The sequence below is a fragment of the Cupressus sempervirens genome, chromosome 3 (assembly GCF_028749045.1).
Source record: "Cupressus sempervirens isolate cs-2001-9-10 chromosome 3, ASM2874904v1, whole genome shotgun sequence".
NCBI lineage: Eukaryota > Viridiplantae > Streptophyta > Pinopsida > Cupressales > Cupressaceae > Cupressus > Cupressus sempervirens.
In genome coordinates, this window is record NC_143120.1 from 503,056,609 (window position 1) to 503,076,518 (window position 19,910).

The 19,910-nt window shown below is 35.2% G+C and overlaps 1 protein-coding gene across 1 annotated transcript in view; it reads left to right on the forward strand.

The window, feature by feature from the left end:
• Positions 1 to 19,910, forward strand: part of HMA1 (heavy metal atpase 1) — a 234,860-nt gene that overhangs the window by 173,251 nt on the left and 41,699 nt on the right. Inside the window, exons 11-12 of the mRNA XM_089820565.1 lie at positions 12,362 to 12,549; positions 12,646 to 12,732. Coding sequence (XP_089676691.1) covers positions 12,362 to 12,549; positions 12,646 to 12,732 — 275 coding nt within the window. The remainder of the gene's footprint in view (positions 1 to 12,361; positions 12,550 to 12,645; positions 12,733 to 19,910) is intronic.

Here is a 19,910-nt window from a genome sequence, read left to right on the forward strand (position 1 = left end):
TTCTTCTAGGCAGCATGTTTACCAAGATGCAAGTCTTCAATTCCTCAAGTTCGGTGATCTGATCGCAAGTATTGATTATCCAATTCCAATTGGACTATCTACTAATACAAACAATGTGTCTCCAACTATTAGTTTTGTTTGGTAATTCAAAATTTTTATCTTCACCAACTAGCCATTCCTTCTTGTGCAACCTCCATAATTGCAGGTCAAGACCAATCCTTTGCCACTCCACAACTAGGTTCACAATTGTGATCTCAATCTTCCAACAACCCAATCTGTTCCTTGCTACCTTGCACTAGCCTTCGGTTGATGTAGATCAAAATCACCTCTTTTGCCACTACACAACAACAAGACATGCAAGTCAAGGCATGAGATTCCAAGTGCTTGCACAATCCACAACCAACCACTAGAACCAGCTCTAATACCACTTGATGCAACCAAGATCAGAGAATCCCTAAGGGAGATGTCTAAGCTTATATCTAGAGTAACCAAAAACGGAAATGCACGAACTTAGAGTTAAGCACATGATATGGAAGAATATCAATGGATTATCATTAAGTTTGGCTTACAAAGAGCAGCTTCATCACATCACCATTGTCAATATACAACTACTACAAGTTTGTAGCTTATCATACCTCAAATTATAAACCTAACATTCCTATTGCTTTCAAACTACATTCGACAATCTATCATTTTTGCCACACAACTCGTGCTAGCCACTTATCACTTCCTTGCACATCTAGCTCTACCTAAACCAGAACCCCTACCCTACTTATATACAAGATCGCTAACAATAAGTCAACATATCCAATCAACAATTTTCATGACATGACCCAAATCCCAAATTACAAGAATAACCCCCTTATGAATACATTGTGCCTTGCAAACATACAAGAGGGTCAATGAAATGTTTTACAACATAGAATAATGCGCCAACACGCATCGCAAGTTGTGAATCACCATCTCAAATCTTGCCACTGTGGTCGTTAGAACAAGAAATCCAAAATAGGACCAGACCAATCTTAAGATAACTTCATATGGAAACATCTAATCATGATGCAAACCTAGACATAGGAAGTCCTCAATTTCTCGATCATGCCATAAGAATTGCCTAGTAAAACAAGAGGAAACTGTCTTAGTGAATAGGGAAACAGATAAACAAAAAGGAAATATTTTTGGGTGATGCAAGATTACCAACAACCCAAGGATGCTCTTGTATCATAACCTCTTAGAAAGGTTGATGCAAACCACTACTCATGAAACATGGGTCAATGAGTTTGACTCAAAAACTCCATGGTAGAATCCTGATAGCAATATCACAATTTTGACTTGTGGTGTAAAATATCTCCTACTTACCAATTGATGAGCCTAAGAGGCTTTATATTGAATGGTTTGTAAGGCACAATACTTGCTGAAGCTTGTGGCAATGGGGTTGCAAGCAAAGTGGGCTTAACCCTGGAGGTTAAGTGTGCTTGAGCTGGAATGGTGCTTGGATGGGTGACTTTTGGGGAAGTCTCGGTGCCATGATAATAAAATAAGTTGTTCCAAGGAAGAAATAGGACATGCTATGGAAGCTTCTCTTCTTTACCATGAAACTTTCTCATAACCTGAGCCCACACCAAGCTATAGTCTCATTGCCATGTAATATGAATGGCCAAATTTTGTGCCAAGCTGCCTTATGCCTCTAAAGATTCCTACTTGTTGTTTATTCATATTGTCACCAAGTATACATTGATTATTTTAAATAAATAAAATAAATAATTATTATGTTTTGTATTTTTATTGATTTTTTCCTAAGTTATTAGCTAAGCATTCTTGAGCTGGAGTTGTACTCAGATGGGTGACCTCTTGAAAAGGTTCATGTGAGCCACTACTCTTGAAACATGGGTCAATGAGTATGACTCAAGATCTTCACAGTTTTATCCTAATGGCAATATCACAATTTTGCCTCATGGTGTAAAATATCTACATATCAATTGATAAGCTTAGGGGGCTTTGTAATGAATGGTTCATAAGGAATAAGTTTTGCTGAAGATTTTGCAAATGGGGTTGCAAGCAAAGTGGGCTTAACCCCGGAGGAAACTATACATGCTTGAGTTGGAGGGGTGGCCTTTTGTGAGGTCTTGGTGCTTCACCTCTATGAGCATCACCTAGATTCAACAAGTGCTAAGTGTTCCATTCATTCTCATGAGAGATGGGTTCTTGTCAACCACTACTCATGAAACATAGGTCAATGTGTTTGACTCATAAACTACACTATTGAATATTGATAGCAATATCACATTTAACATGTGGTGGAAAATATCTCCTCATCAAGTTATTAGCTGTCACTTGTTGGTAGCCTTAACTGACATTGGTCTGCTATTTAAATTTTATATGTATTTGTTTATAGTTGGGGACTGCTCTGACAATACTGCACTTATTGCACATCTGAGAATCGGCAACAAAGATGCATCTTCTGAATATGTTGCAAGTAAATTATATGCCTATATTATGTAAATCTATATTTCTGTTTCCTCTGTAATGTTTATAAATAGAATTAGCTAATAAACACGATTTGAAGGCTGATTTCAAATTGTTGTTGTGAAGGTATTGAAACTGGAAGTAGATTCATGCGTATCTTTAAATCTGTGTAAGGTTCAAGTTGAAGTTATGTATTTCAATTCTTTATTTTTTGTTTATGGGCTTGAGACTGCCACTATGTAAAAATTTAATTCATTATATCTAAGAGAATGGATTTGTTTGGGATAAAACTTGTAATAAATTTTAAAAGAATGTTCCTACAGAGGACTTAATATCCTGTAGTGACTAATGTAATAACCCTGACCTGGCTATAACTTGAAACACTATGACTTCACCAATTTATCACACTAATAAGACAGTTTGGTATTTCGTCCAACACCAGGCAAACATGCACAGTTATCCCTGAATAATTGATCTTCTAAAATCCAAACACCAAACAAGAGAATGCAAGGAAATGCTTACCAACTTTCAGATCATTTTGGTTTTTAAAATTTGTATAGATGAATACCGAATATTATTCTGCACTATGAACTTGCATCCACAAGAACTCTAATGGATAATCATTTATTAAATAACCAAAGAGTAGGCAAACTCTAATACAATATTATTCTCTACATATATATCTTGTGCTGAACATATTCCATCATTTATTTAAATTTCATAAGAACTTGGTATTCCACAATCAACCAGTGATTCTAACCTCTGTCCCAAATATGACCCTTGCAGCAGTAGATAATACCAATACTGGTGTCCAAGTCTGCACATATGAAAACAATACCAACAGCTAGGAATTCGAGCTCCCAATTTGAAGTTTGAATGCCCAATTTGCAACTTAAATGTCACTCCAGTAGTCAGCCCAATGGCCTCCCGAACATCTGAAAATATCAGGAGAAACTCTCAGACAATGGCATCCAACATGTGCAAATGGATGTTCATGCATTGCAAGGTAAAATACCTCCGGCAGACGTCCACACAAGTAGCCCCTAAATCTGCACGGGCAGCCTCCAGATGCAAATGCTGTGAGCATGAATGCTGATGATATTCTTTTCAGGGAGTATCCTAAGCATTGGAGAGTTCGTTAGCATGATTGACATGTTGCATTCATGACTGTATTTGTTATTGATGTCAACATTATATTGTTTCTATAAAGATTGACAAAGTAGTAGACGGAGAATGAGGTCGTATAGACTGTGTATTGATGATGAGGTCCAGCGCAGTTGAGGAGATGTTATACATTAGGTCTTGATAAAGTGGACAAGTGTGCGTGCATAGAGGCAAAGACACGCGAAAGTTATTCAAGAATTATATTGGACAGTGTGCATACAGAGAGTACTTGAGAAGTAGTTTCTGATGATTGGATTGTATCTCTTAACACAGATAGAATCGTGATGAGTGGAGTTAGATAGTGACAGTAGATAGCCCGATGATGACGTCAGCAAGTGCACGAGGTTGGATATCACACGTGCAAAATATGTGAGAAGTTGTATTTACTGTGAGCTGATAATGTTTTTGTATTTGCGAAAAGATGTAATGAATTTTAATATCTTAATGAGGTCCTATTATAATTAATTGGGAAAGTCTCAAGGCTGATTCTGTGAATTATTTTGAGGATATGGTATAAAGGAAGGTTATTTTCCTTGTGATGAAGGATGTGGATTTACATGTGTAAGTGATTATTCAAGTGCGAATTAAGCAAGTGATAGGTGAAGTTGATAAATGTGTGTAAACGATCAAAGGGATCAGTGTGATGCGAGTTCAAAGATTTGGTATTGAGATCTGAAGGGATTTGGTTCGGTCAAGTGGACAAAGAAGGAGTTCGAGTTATTTCATTTCTATTATTTTGCAAGGAAAAATTCAGAGCTCAGTTGGATAGTGAGTTTGGTGGTCTTGCCCCTTAAGCTATTTGGGCAGTGGTCCATATGCCTTCTACAACTCTTAATAGGGTTGGAATCTCCTAACAGGGACTGATATGTACTGAATGTAATTCATTGGCTCCTAACAGAGTTGATCCTTTTACAAGGAACTTTTATATTAGTGCATCATTTTGTGGGTACCATTCTCATTTGGGTTTCCCCTCTAATCAAGGGTTCCCCTAGTTAATATATCTGGTGTTATTGTTTATGTGTATCTTCTTATGGTTGCTGGTTATATTGTTCACATGCTTAAAGTTTAATAAGGTTGATAAAAGTTATATTGATTTGCCCCCCTCTTAGTTATCTTGGTGGACTTTACTTTCTAATAATTGGTATCAGAAGCTTAGGTCTTTGAAAGAAAAACTTTATAGCTTCAGGTGACCAATGGCAAGTCATTTCAGAAAAAAATTCCTAAGTTTGATGGAGTTATCTATGACAGCTGGAAAAAGAAGATGAAGACTCATTTGCTATGTATGGCTCCAGGATATTGGGTAATGACAAAGAATGAAAAGAAGATTGTGGAAGAAAACAAACTTGAAGAATGCAGTGAAGTTGAAAGAGATCTATTTATGTACAATATGCTTGCTAGAGAAGCATTATTGTCAGCTCTTCCTGAAAATGAATGTAGTCAGGTAAAATCCTTAGAAATATCTCATAAAATTTGGATAGCCTTGGAATCTACTTCTGAAGGTGATAAGCATGCTAAGAGAATAAGATTACAAAATTGGATATGTTTGTTTCAAGATGCTAAGATGATGGAAGATGAATCTGTAAGAAGCTATATTGATAGAATATTAGAAATTGTTGCAGGAATTAAGTCTTGCAATGGATCTAAAGATGAAGATGAGATTATATGGAAGATTTTGAAAACCTTGACACCACCATTCAGTTAGACAATATAGATGATTGAGCAAGTGATACCTTGCACTGAAAAGTTTACTAGAGAAACTCTTCTTGGAAGATTCAAAGTAGCAAAAGTGAGCTTCAAGCAGACTAGAGATTTGCCTGGAGTGGAAACTGCTTTTAGTGCATTAAGTGTTCGCCCTTCATTGTCAAGAAGTACAAGCACCTATGGAGATTATGCTAGTAGCAATAGATCTAGTTTGAGGAGGACAGAAGAATTGAAGAAGCAATTGCCCTGCTTGTAAGGAGAGAACCAAATAGTAGGAGAATCTTTAAATGTTGGACTTGCAATGAATTTGGTCATTATGCTTCTAAGTGTCCTAAAAGAGGGAAAAAGTATAAAAATAATTTCAAGCCTAGAAGGCTTAGAGATTGTTTGTATGCAAATAAAGATGATGAATCTAGTGAAAGAGTCCAAAGTGAAAGTGATGACGAGTTAGGAATTTTAGCTATTAAAGAAGTCAAAGAAGAGAAAGCCTTAGTTTCGTAGGTTGAAAAGAAAGCTGATTGAATCATAGATAGTGGTTGTTCACTTCATATGACTGGTGACATGAATAAATTTGTTAAGTTCAGTAGTCATGATAGAGGGATTGTCAGAGTTGGTAACAATGCAGCTCGTCATATCAAGGGAATAGGATCTATTATTCTTGATGGAAAGACTAACAAGATTGATGTCTATTTTGTTGATGGATTAAAGCATAACCTATTGAGTGTTGGACTATTGGTTGATAAGGGATATCAATTACAATTCATAGAGAAGACATGCATTATCAAGGATAAGGATGGTAAGTTAATTGGCATTGGTACAAGATAGGAGGTAATGTCTTTCAGCTAAACCCTACAGAGATGACATGTTTGGTTGCAAAAGTGGATAACAGTTGGCTATGGCACATATTGTTTTGTCATATAAACTTTGATAATATTGTGAAGGTTATTAGTACATTTGTTGTTAGAGATTTACCTAAAATTGTGAAGCCTACTAATGTTGAGTGCAAAGAATGTGTTATGGCTAAATAGAAGAAGAGCTCCTTTCCTAGAAAAAAGTTCTCTAGTACAACAAAATTGGCGATTGTTCATATAGATCTGATTGTTCCTATCAGGACAAGAGGATTCTACGGTGAAAGGTACTTAATGATTTTTGTTGACAATTTTACTAGGATGATGTGGGTAGCGTTCTTTAAAGAAATGTTTGAGGTATTTGAGAAGTTTAAGTTGTTTAAAAATAGAGTTGAGAATGAGTTTGGAGTAAAGAGTAAATGTTTAAGATTAGATAGAGGTGGGAGAATTTACCTTGAATGAGTTTGGCACTTTTTTGTGAAGTGAATGACATTAAGAGATATTTATCAGCACCTAAGGCTCTTAAGCAAAATGAAATTTCTTAAAGAAGAAATAGGTTTGTAATAGCAGTGAGAGCTATGATGTTTGAGAATGATGTATCAAAGACATTTTGGAGAGAACCAGTCAATATTAGTATATACACTGAATGGAGTGTAGATCAGAAAAGGTACAATCAAGACTCTTAATGAATTATGGTTTGGACATGTGCCTTCAGTAAAGAATTTCAGAATTTTTGGAAGTGTTACATAAAGAGAGATGATGATATTGGTAAGTTTGATGCAAGAAGCAATGAAAGTATGTTCCGTGGTTATTCATTGAAAATCAAAGCTTGTAGATGTTTTAATCAAAGAACTAACGCTGTTGTTGAGTGCACAAATCTAAAAGTGGACAAAAAGTTTGGAGTCAAAGAAAGAATGCTAGATTATAATTCTGATGAAGTGGAAGCTAATCCTAAACCTATCATAGAAAATGTTGAAACTTTCTTTGAGACTAACAATGCTTTGCAGAATGATGTTCAACTTGTTGAACAGAGAGAAGAACCAAGATTTGAACCTAGGGAAGAAGTAAGAGTTGAGTCAGTGACGCCTACATCTAACAGGAATTTGACAAAGAATCACCCTGCTAATGAGATTATTGGAAGCAAGGAAAGATGAGTTATGACAAGAATCAGAGTACATGAAGAATTGTGTTTAATTTCTCAAGTTGAACCAAAGAGTATAGATGAGGCATTCAAGGATGATCTTTGGATTCAAGTAATGAAGGAAGAACTAGATCAGATTGTGAAGAATGAGACAAGGGAATTGGTTCCTAGACCTAAACACAAGAATGTTATAGGAACTAAATGGGTTTTCAGAAACAAGATGAATGAACAAGGTGAGGTTGTGAGAAATAAAACAAGATTGTTATGTAAAGGATATTTACAACAAGAAGGTATAGGCTATGAAGAAACATTTGCCTCTGTTGCTAGAATTGAAGCAATAAGAATATTCTTGGCTTATGTAGCAAGTGAGAAGTTTAAAGTGACAAGAATTGGTTCCTAGACCCAAAGACAAGAATGTTATAGGAACTAAATGGGTTTTCAAAAACAAGATGAATGAACAAGGTGAGGTTGTGAGAAATAAAACAAGATTGGTATGTAAAGGATACTTACAGCAAGAAGGTATAGACTATGAAGAAACATTTGCCCTTGTTGCTAGAATTGAAGCAGTAAGAATATTCTTGGCTTATGTAGCAAGTGAGAAGTTTAAAGTGACAAGGGAATTGGTTCCTAGACCTAAAGACAAGAATGTTATAGGAACTAAATGGGTTTTCAGAAACAAGATGAATGAATAAGGTGAGGTTGTGAGAAATAAAACAAGACTGGTATGTAAAGGATATTTACAGCAATAAGGTATAGACTATGAAGATACATTTGCCCCTGTTGCTAGAATTGAAGTAGTAAGAATTTTCTTGGCTTATATAGCAAGTGAGAAGTTTAAAGTGAATTTGATGGATGTGAAGTTAACATTTTTGAATGGAGAACTTGAAGAAGAAGTCTACATTGGGCAGCTTGAAGGATTTCCTTTGGTAGAAGAAAGGGATATAGTATGTAGATTGAAGAAAGCGTTGTATGGACTAAAGCAAACACCTAAAACTTGGTATGCGAGGTTGGATGAGTATTTGGCAAAGTTAGGATTTGCTAGAGGTACCATAGTTTGTAATCTATATTTGAAAGAAATTGAGAATGACTTGTTGCTCATTGTGATATTTGTGGATGACATAATCTTTGGAGGTAATGATGAAGCAAGTGACAAATTTGCCAATGAAATGAAGAATGAATTTGAGATGAGTATGATTGGTGAGATGAAATATTTCTTGGGTCTACAGATTGTGTAGAACAATGATGATATTTTCCTATTATAGACTAAGTTTTTGAAAGACTTGTTGAAAAGATTTGGCTTGGAAAGTTGTAAGCCTGTTGGAACACCTATGGTAATTGGTCACAAGTAATCTAGCAAAGATGAGACACCTACAATTGAGTAAAAGTATAGATCCATGATTGGAGGTTTGCAATATCTGACTCACACTAGACCAAATATAGCAAATGCTGTTGGTATAGTTGCAAGATTTCAAGCAGATCCTAGAGAAGCACATTATGCAACAGTAAATTGAATATTCAGATATTTGAAGGGTACACTTGATTTTGTACTGTGGTATGACAAATCAAGTGACTTCACTGTGTGTGCATATACTGATGCGGATTGGGTAGGCAGTATGGATGACAGAAAGAGTACAAGTGGTTGATCATTTTTTCTTGGAGGAAGATTGGTTTCTTGGCTAAGCAAGAAACAAAATTATATTTCACAAAGTATAACAGAAGTTGAGTATGTAGTAGCAACAAACAATTATAATTAGATCATGTCGATGAAACAGATGTTGAAGGACATTGAGATAGAGTTTTCAGAACCTGTTATCATACATTGCGATAACACGAGTACAGTATGTCTGAGGATCCTATGTTACATTCTAAGACTAAGCATATATTTGTTAAGTATTATGTTTTGAGAGAGTTGCAGAGAAAGAAATCAGATTAGAGTATGTGAATACAAAAGAGCAAATTGCAAACATTTTTATGAAGCCTTTGCCTAAGGATATGTATGAGTATTTGCGAGTTATGCTTGCGGTTATGCGCCTCCTACTTTTGAGTAGATGATGCAGAGAGTGCATCAGTCTAGTGGTACAAAGCACTATTGTTTTCCTGGACTGGACGTTGATGCTTCTTGTACAGGAGAGTATCTGTGATGATGAGCAAAGTTCTCAAGGGCTCTTGGTAGTCGGTATAGAACATTGTCTTTGGACACTTGAGCTAGTTGAAGACTTTGAGAAGATGATTGAGATAATGAAGCCTTTGTCATTGATGTCAATGAGGGAGATGATCACATGAAAAACACCTTTTGATATTATGGGGGAGATGTGTGTTAAAGTGAGAGATATACTAAAGGAAGATTGAGTTATATCAATGGGGGAGAAGTGTGAAGAACTGATGCCCATCCATGTAAGAATGAAATAGCACAAATGGAGAGTTGTTCCTGCAAGTTTCAGATTTGATTGATGAAGAGGATTTGAAAAAGAGGAGAGTAGCAGCAGCAGAGCTAGATTTGGTATTCTTGGAACTTAGATGTTTTTCATATATGTTGTCATCAATGTCAAAGGGGATATTGTTAGCATGAAGGCTGATGATATTCCTTAGAGGGAGTATCATAAGCATTGGAGAGTCCATTAGCACGATTGACATGTTGCATTCATGACTGTGTTTGTCATTGATGTCAACATAGTATTGTTTCTGTAAAGACTGGCAAAGTAGTAAACAGAGAACAAGGTCATACAGATTGTGTGTTGATGATGAGGTCAAGCACAGTTGAGGAGATATTATACATTGGGTCTTGATAAAATGGACAAGTGCACATGTAGAGAGACAAAGACATGGGAAAGTTATTCACAAATTACAAAAGATAGTGTGCAGACAGAGTACCTGAGAAGTAGTTTTTGATGATTGGATTGTATCTCTTAACAAGGATAAAATTGTGATGAGTGAAGTTAGAGAGTGATAGTAGATAGCCTGATGATGATGTCAGTGAGTGCGCGAGGTTGGATATCGCACATGTGGAATATGTGAGAAGTTCTATTTTTTGTGAGCCGACAGTGTTTTGTATTCCAAAAAGATGTAATGAATTCTAATATCTTAATGAGGTCCTATCTTAATGAGGTCCTATTATAATTAACTAAGATAGCCTCAAGTCCGACTCAGTGAATTATTCTGAGGATATGGTATAAACGAAGGTTATTTTCCTTGTGATGAAGGATGCAGATTTATATGTGTAAGTGATCTGAGTGATTAGGCAAGTGTGAATTAAGCAAGTGATATGCAAAGTTGGTAAATGCGTGTAAGTGATCAAAGCGATCAATATGATGTGAGTTCCAAGATCTGATATTGAAATATGAAGAGGTTTGGTTTGGTCTAGAGGACAGAGAAGGAGTTCAAGTTATTTCATTTCTATTATTTTGGAAGGAATAATACAAAGATCAATTGGACAGTGATTTCGGTGGTCTTGCCCCTGAAGTTGTTTGGATAGTGGGTCCATCTGCCTTCTACAACTCCTAACAGGGTTGGAATCTCGTAACAGGGATTCAAAGTCTCCTAACAAGGACTTATATGTATTGAATATAATTTATTGGCTCCTAGAGTCCATCCTCTTACAAGGAACTTTTATATTAGTACATCATTTTGTGGGTACCATCCAACTGGAGTTTTCCCTTTGATCAAGGGTTTCCCTAGTTAACATATCTGGTGTTATTGTGTATGTGTATCTTCTTATGGTTGTTGGTTATATTATTCACATGCTTAAAGTTTAATAGGTTGATAAAAGTTATATTGGTTTGATAACTGATTCACTCCCCCTCTCCTCAGTTATCTTAGTGGACTTTATTTTCTAACAAATGCAATGTCTATAGATCTTGCCAAAAGATGATCATGGGCTTCAGATGATAAAACATAGGCTCACATAGAAATTGCAGACTTTGCAATTCTAGTTGCAAGCTTCCGAAAAGCCCAAGCGCTGCCTTTTTCCTGAGTATTGAAACCGCTTCTGTGCAATTTGATCTCCCAGATGAGAAGCGCAGCGTGTACTAAGGCAATAACTTCCCCAATCCTCACAATGCAATCTCAGAAATAAGAATCAACACCAACACTAATTCACTTCTCAAATTAGTAACCACAGATGAGAAATTGAGACAAACTAGTATAACTCGGTAGTAATTTGCAGACAATTATCAGAGCAATTCTCCACAATACCTTAGCTTTGGAATCAACTCAAACCTCTGAACTCGTATACCCCAACAAGGGCACAAACTTCAGAGCCTCAGAAAGCCACAAAGGAAACAAAAACAAATAAATATTCAAACGTGCCTTTTCCAATGAAACGAGCTCATATTTATAATCTCCAAATGCCGTTTTGTTTCCAAAATGTAACTTCACATACAAAGCTTCTCCAACTCAACTTTATAACATTTAATACTTGGCTTAGGCATATAAATAATTAAATAAATGGCCCCTTTGCTTGATGATTCAATGTGAAATGGTAAAGTTAAATTATAATAATATTTTGGCCATTAAAAATATAATAACTTCCAAGATTCTCATCATTTATATATTCCATCTGAAATAGGAGTCACACCTATTATTTCTCCATGTGACCAAATACACTTTCCAAAAATTGAAATAGTCCATCTTAATCAACACCCGACTTATCAGAAATAGTAAGTACACAAAACTATGCCCAAACAAAGCCCAGTATGAGACAAACAAAGACCAATCTGTAGCTTACTGAATTGTGAAGTAGACAAGACCCTTCCAAGCCAAGCCATTGCCTTAGAAGACCCTCCATCCACAATAATTAGCCTACAAGGATCACAATAATAGGCTAATATCTCAAACTCCGATGTTGGCAAAGGGACATTACAACTAAGCATACATTTTATAATGCTACATAATATTAAAAAATACAGCTAACCTTCTGAAGATGTAAGGGATGAGAATGAGAGATTATGCCGGTATTTCTTTAGTTAATTTAATTCATTCTCAACTTCGTTAAAAAATTTATGTTACTTTTAGAAGAATGTGAGTGCTGAATTTTGTTTTTAAACAGCTAAAGGTTTAATAATGGTGGGTGATGGTATAAATGATGCACCGGCATTGGCTGCTGCAACCGTGGGAATTGTTCTTGCACAACGTGCCAGTGCTACTGCAGTTGCTGTAGCAGATGTTCTTCTCCTACAGGACAATATTGATGGTGTGCCTTTTGTTATTGCAAAAGCACGACAAACAACTTCCTTGGTAATAAATTTTTTACAGGTTTATCAATGCAGAACTATAGCCCTTGATGATTTCAAAACATTGTTTGTTTAATTAGATATTACTTGCATGTTTCAGGTGAAGCAGAGTGTGCTACTTGCATTATCATGTATCTTTATTTCAGCTCTTCCAACAGTGATGGGTTTCTTACCTCTTTGGTTGACGGTATAGTAAACATGGATGCCCTATCTGTATGTGAATTTATATGTCTGGTTATATATTTTTCAATTGTCAAATTTTCCCTTGTTATATGTTTAGGAAGTGACAATAGATTAAAATAAACACTTTTCCAATATTGCTTTGGCATAATGCAGAAAGTTTTGGTTCTTACATTTGTCTCCCTGGTATGATATATGAAATTTGAATGCAAATCAAGCCACATGCACCTAAGAACAGTATGGAGGACATTTTGCAAACCGGCTAACAATAACAGTTGTGCAACCAGCATAAAGCAAGATAACCAGAGCTTTAACACTCCTCCCACTCCTCAATCTGCAAACTGATAATAAACCTCCATAAATCTGTTAGTATAAGCTGAGAAGAAGCATAGAATAAATCACCATGAAAGCTCCAGTGTGTTTCCTAAAGAAAAATATCAAGCAATCCTCTAGATTGTGTCTTTCAATAGCATGGAAAATGTGGTCCGGAAGGGGTTTACTTTTCTTCCTCACAACCTGAGAAGAACTATCTCCTCCAGAAGCAAAAGCAATATTAAATATCAGCAACATGAGAAATGAGCTTCGCAAAACTGCTTTAATAGCTCTTGCAAGCAATTCAATCCTTCTCACTTTTTCTTTAAATTTAATTGAAGCCACTTTTTAGTCTCCCAGTGACATCAAAATATAAATGAGTTCCCTTTCATTCAAAATATACCATCTTTCATTTTATAACTGACCCCAATAGCCCCTTTATTGAATAATTTAGAAATTAGTCCCTTTATTGCATAAAAAGTAAGTATAAAGTTAAAATTTTAATTAAATAATAAATAGCTTGTCTTTATTTTACTTAAAAAACCACTGGATTATATAAAATGTTGAGATAGTCATCAAAACTGAATCTACCAAATACTAAAAAAAGTAACCCTACCAACTAGCTTAGTCGGTGCTCAAAACTGACTTGTCAAAAATGTAAATATTGGAAGACTAACCTAAAATCACTCTAGAAAAGTGCATTGTGCTCATAATAATGGTGGGAATCAACTGTCTCGTCAGTTGTCAAACTGCTGGACAAACTACATCCAATGTCACTAACTCAAACTCATTAGCCTAAGAGAACCAATTGTGATGGGCTAAGGGTCCGCTAACTCAATTGGATAGGAAGGGGACATTACATGTTTCTAGGCACAAAAAGCCTTGTGATTAAGCTTTGCTTAAGCTAGATGAAGTGAATGTGCTATCAGTTATGTATCAATGAACCACAACTAGAGCCCTCAATGTTTTTCATTTTTTCTCCATTCTCTACAGAGTTGGAACTAACGACTACTAGTATGTGTGGCTTCTTGTGTGCTCGTCCTCTCTAATTTCTTTTCATCCGACAATGCAAGGATTGCTTGCATGTCTTGTTTTTCTTTTTTTGTGGTTTTTTTTCATAACCTGTATGATATTTGAGAATACTTGCAATATGATACTCGAGGCGATTGATTGCTCCATTAAGCTTCTTTGTGCATGAAAAGAAAATCACATTCACATAGGATGATCCCATCACAACATTTCCAAGCAAGGTATCTACTTCTAACATGAGGCTTCAACTTGTAACTTGTTGATGTGGAAACCAATGCCGGAATTCAACAAGTAAAATAAAAGACACATTTCACATAAACTGCATGGAGTACAGAAATTGAATAGCAATAGCATTAATTAATTTAACTCAAATTACATATTTTACAACTCAAAAAAGTAAAACCTATGTTTTGGAGGAGGGAAAAAAGTCAACAATTTCAGTCACAAAAAATTGATGTAAATCAGCAATAGCAATTACCTAAATTGAATACAATGCTTTTACAACTGCAAATTTTGTTTAGAAAATTCATATAACATGCTAGAAACAATTTATAAAAATAACCTGGAAACCTGAAATTATTCAAATTTACTCTTACAATTCACAATGAACTCCTTCCAAATCAGTCAAGAATGCTCAACTACTATGCGACCTTCACCTATGGGTGTGTAGAATTTAAAAAGGTCAGAAAAAGCTCTTTATTTCAGGTGCAATGAGTGTTACTGTAACTCGCCAAAAAATGTTCCTGTGAGAAACTCACTAGAGCTTTGGGCTCATGAGTACATTGTAAGCTTTTCAACCATGGTTCTTCCCATATTGACATGTTTGAACTGTGTATGGCAAGTTTTGCGATTGGACTCAACAAGTACTCATGACATGTTAGGGCATTAAACTTGTCAGAAACTCTACTAACCAAGTCACAAGTTAACCTACAAGTATCTCTTTAAAAAATTAAATTCTGGAATGTCTATGAGCTATGATTCCAAGTAGTGTTATAAGGCTCAAGATGTTGAGGGACATGATCACTGCAAATGTAATAACACTACTATATTTCTTTGTGTTCCAAATGCAGATTGAATGTTATACAAATATGCTTAGAAGAGACATGTCTCTATGGTAATTTATAAATTGATCATCAATTAGATAATATTAACATTATATATAACCTATCTATCTATATATAATATATATTACATATATAATCATATATATAATAAACATATAAGCAAATATATGAGGATTTGTCTAGTAGATGATTAACCAATAACCATAGAAGGATTATCTCTAGGTCAATTCAATCCGACTGATGCTACAACATTAACACTCCCTCTTAGCTAGGGAGGATTGTTATAGAACACATTATGCTCCCAAGCATATAGAGAGATATCATCTCAATATGATATTCTTGGAATGACATATTTAAGGATATCAACATATATCAAGGTCACCGGGAGACGGGGAGACTTTGAGGTCTCCGGTATTGGTACTGGTACCGGTACGACAATTTTTCAAATAGGAGACGGGGGTACTTGGAGACGGCAATTTTTTTTTTTTTAAAAAAAAAAAAAAAATTTTTAATAGTTTAAACTTAAGAGTCTAATACGTAAATACAAAATTTCAAAATTTCAAAATAGTAATACCGTAAGACTAAAAGACTAAAGTAAATAATAAATTAATAATACTAGTGTTGTCACATTAAAAATTAAAATAGATTCATAGAGTCAAATTGTCAAAGATTATAATAATAATAAGCGGTCAGATACAGAAGTACATTACTGAAATAGATTTTAAAACCTGACAAATTGGCATTGCTACAAAAAATTTGTGAAAATTATTGAATTATTCAACATCGATGCATGCATAGAGACACACTTAGGATTTCTATTTTCTAACTAAGAGTTAGGATTGCTTAGTTTAAAAGGGAGTAAATAATTTTGTGATAGTGTTTTTTTTCCAGTTACACAGATTCAACTAACAAAGATTCCTATATTGGTACTAGGATATTGCCAACAGTAGATAAACAGGTACGAATAACAAATACGACTTATACATCAAACTGAAACATGATATCCTCTTGAAAAAACAGAAATATGGGACCAAATACATTCATGTTAACATACATAAAACCTCTAGTCTATCACTGTTATCGCTGAGTCTTTATCAGCAAATAGATGCTTGGTTTTCATGAGGATAATACTATTATCAAGTATTTGCATATCAGATTTCTGTAACATACGTAATACTATCTTCTAATGCACTAACAACAGTTTTTGCACCCTAATTCCTCAGCCGCATAAACTTATGTGATTTGGGATCTTTACTGCAATCCTGTACAGCTTCCAATATGTTGTCTTAGACTTGTATCGTGTTCCTATAGCTGACGTACATCACCAAGCAGTTGTTACGGAATTCATATAGTACCTTAGATTTTTGCATTAAAAACATTTAAATGAGGGTTAAAATATATAAAATTATTTAATATTATATTTTACATTTATATTTTATCAGGAGACTTCAGGGAGACTTCACTTTTTGGATTAGGAGACGGGGAGATTTCAGGAGACTTCGTCATGAAGTCTCCAACCTTTTTTGAGGTCTCCGGAGACGCGAAAGGTCTCCGAGACGCCACTTTTAGGGGGGAGACGGGTCTCCTGGTAACCATGACATATATCCATCAACTTAGATGTTATCTTTCGATATCATCCGAGCTATGATTTAACAAGAAATATCACTCATATGATATCATACATACTTATATCCTAGAAGAATTTGGGTCATCTGATCTCCGACACACTCAGGGACAACAACTAATTGTAGTCTATTAGATAACAGTCATGATTTCAAGGACAACAATTTAATATAGTCCATCATGATGAGTATCATGATCTCGAGGGAGGATTTGATCAATACTATCATTTCATAAAACGGTGATCTGATTTTGAGCAATCTTATCAATCTCATATTTTGTGATATGAGTCGTAGCATCAACATCATGATGCTTACCAACAAACATATTATTATGTATCCTAGAAGGATAAGAATTATCTAATCTCAGACACACTTGGAGACAACAACTGAGTGTAGTCAATCATATAACAAACATGATCTCAAGGACATCATACGTACTTATATTCTCTTGTATTTGCACCGGCATCATGTTCATGATGCCTACCAAAAGAATATGTTATATCCTAGAAGAATTTGGGTCATCTGATCTCTGACACACTCTGGGACAACAATTGAATGTAGTCTATTAGATAACAGTCATGATTTCAAGGACAACAATTTAGTATTGTCCATCATGATGAGCATCACGATCTCGAGGGAGGATTTGATCAATACTATCATTTCATAAAATGGTGATCTGATTTTGAGCAATCTTATCGATCTCATATTCTGTGATATGGGTCGTAGCATCAACATCATGATGCTTACCAACAAATATATTATTACATATCCTAGAAGGATAAGAATTATCTGATCTTTGACACACTTGGAGACAACAACTGAGTGTAGTCAATCAGGTAACAAACATGATCTTAGGGACATCAACTTAATGTAGTCTCCATTATGACAAGTATCATGATCTCCGACACACTCTGGGACATCAACATAATGTAGTTTGTCATGATACATTCATTATCATGATTTCTGGCACATTTCAGGACAACAATTTAATGTAGTCTAGCATGATAATAGAGTAGGAACAAAAGACCAAAAAATGTAGTATCACGATCTCCGGTATATTCAGGGATAGCAACTTAATGTAGTCTATCATGATACATTCGTTATCATGATATCCGACACATAACGGGACAGCAACTTAATGTAGTCCATCATGATAACAAGTCAAGCCATTGTTAAGATCATCACCTTACAATAGCGACCTCACAAATACATCAATGAAAGATAGTCACCTTTCATGACATAATCCACATATGCAAAATAGTAACTCTCATGATATCCACCATGAACCAAGTTAGAGGGTGGAACAAGGACTTTCACCTCAAGCTTCTCTCTCATAGAAAATAATGTATTTACAAGGAATTTCACCTTGAACTTTCCCTCTCTATCTGTTGACTTTTTCCCATCAAGCTTTCTTCTAATGGAATGTCAGACTCCCTTTGAATCTGATATCAACCTTTTGACCTTCTCGACAAGGTTGCCTTTGATTAAGTGTCAGACGCCCTCTTTATATATAAGGATACTCATAATCTCAATCATCAAGGATATTCACTTCAAGAGCCTCGCTTTATCCAACCTGATCATCAGCTGATTAATGAATCCTAGATCACAACTTCTTTGGAGCTACTATCATAAAATTGAGTCTACACAATATTTGGTAGAATGCATAAAGTACCGACCTTCTTTTCCTGCAAGAACATCCTCGGACATAAAGGAAAGATCAAGGCAAATAACTCTTATAATATGTGTAGAATTATAATTAGGAGAGAGTTTACAATGAGTGGATAAATGTAAAAGACAAGAATACTTATCTGCACACGAGGTTTCATAGGCATTTGAGAATGAAACATCTCCTTTCCAAGTATGATTCAAGTGGGAATGGAACATTTGTTACTATCCCCCCACATTGTAAAATTTCCACTTACTTTTATAGAGTTTAATTTGATGACTACACACATCAAGATCTTTCATCCTTGAATGCAATCTGTAACACTTCTTGGTTTATCCTTTTATTTGATAGATCTTGGAACCTTGGTCTACTTTCATGCTCAAAATATATTTCATTTTGTATATGCAGAGAATGAGTCAATTCCATAGTATGCAACCTTATATTCCTCAAACTCTATCTTATTCTTATAAACATTGCTTCAGAGGTATTTCTCTATGAAGAATCAACTTAAATGACCAGTTACTGTCCATTATGATCTGTAATAAAGGCCTTTGGTGAACTACAAGTATGTTGCTCGATATCCCAGTGATAAATGTATTTGGCGACAACTTGAATAACTTCACAGTTGATGCAGCAAATTCATTCTTGGGACTAATGACATTGTTGATTGTTATTCTTCACATTGCCTTAAATCAAAATGACATTGTAACATAATTTGAGAACATGATTACCATATGGATCCATTGAGATGCCACCCAAGTTCTTCATTGTCCTAATGCTGAAGATTTAGTTTGCCAACAATCCCCTAATATTATTTATTACAAAATTCTTCCTTATAGTAAAAACCTCATCTTTCAACGATGCATTTGAATTGACTATTAGAAAATCTTTCTAAACTTCAGTCGTTTACTTGTTCGCAAGTGACCAAGAGCTTTTTCCATTCTTTTTAGATCTAATTTATGCTTTCAAATTTTGGAACCAAGAGGCAGATATATTGTCTTCTATAGTTTTAAAGATCTTCTCCGCAAATAGAATATTAGGATCCATCCTCATCATTTCAAAAAGATCCTTCACAATTCCTTGCCAATAATGTGGTGACACTGGATAACAACAATATCGATTCTAAAACATATGTAGTTGTTCTGCAGGAGAATGTTTTTCGTGGAGATTTTGTAGAGGGAAAAAGAATTCTTGCCTGCATGATACTTGTCATGAAGCAAACACATTCCTAGGAAACCTTTTGATCAACATTTACCTCAAATGTAGTGACTTAGATTGTGCGCGGCAGATGTTTGACAGAATGTCTCAGAGAAAATCTTTCACATGGAGTACAAATAGTTATAGTGGGGAGGCTTTGAGAATGTTTTACAGAATGATGCAGGCATGACGGTGGCTTGATAGATCTATTCTTACAAGCGTTCTCAAAGCATGTACAAGCATTGCAGATTTTAAACAAGGGAAAAAAGGTCCATGCCCTTGTTATGAAATATGG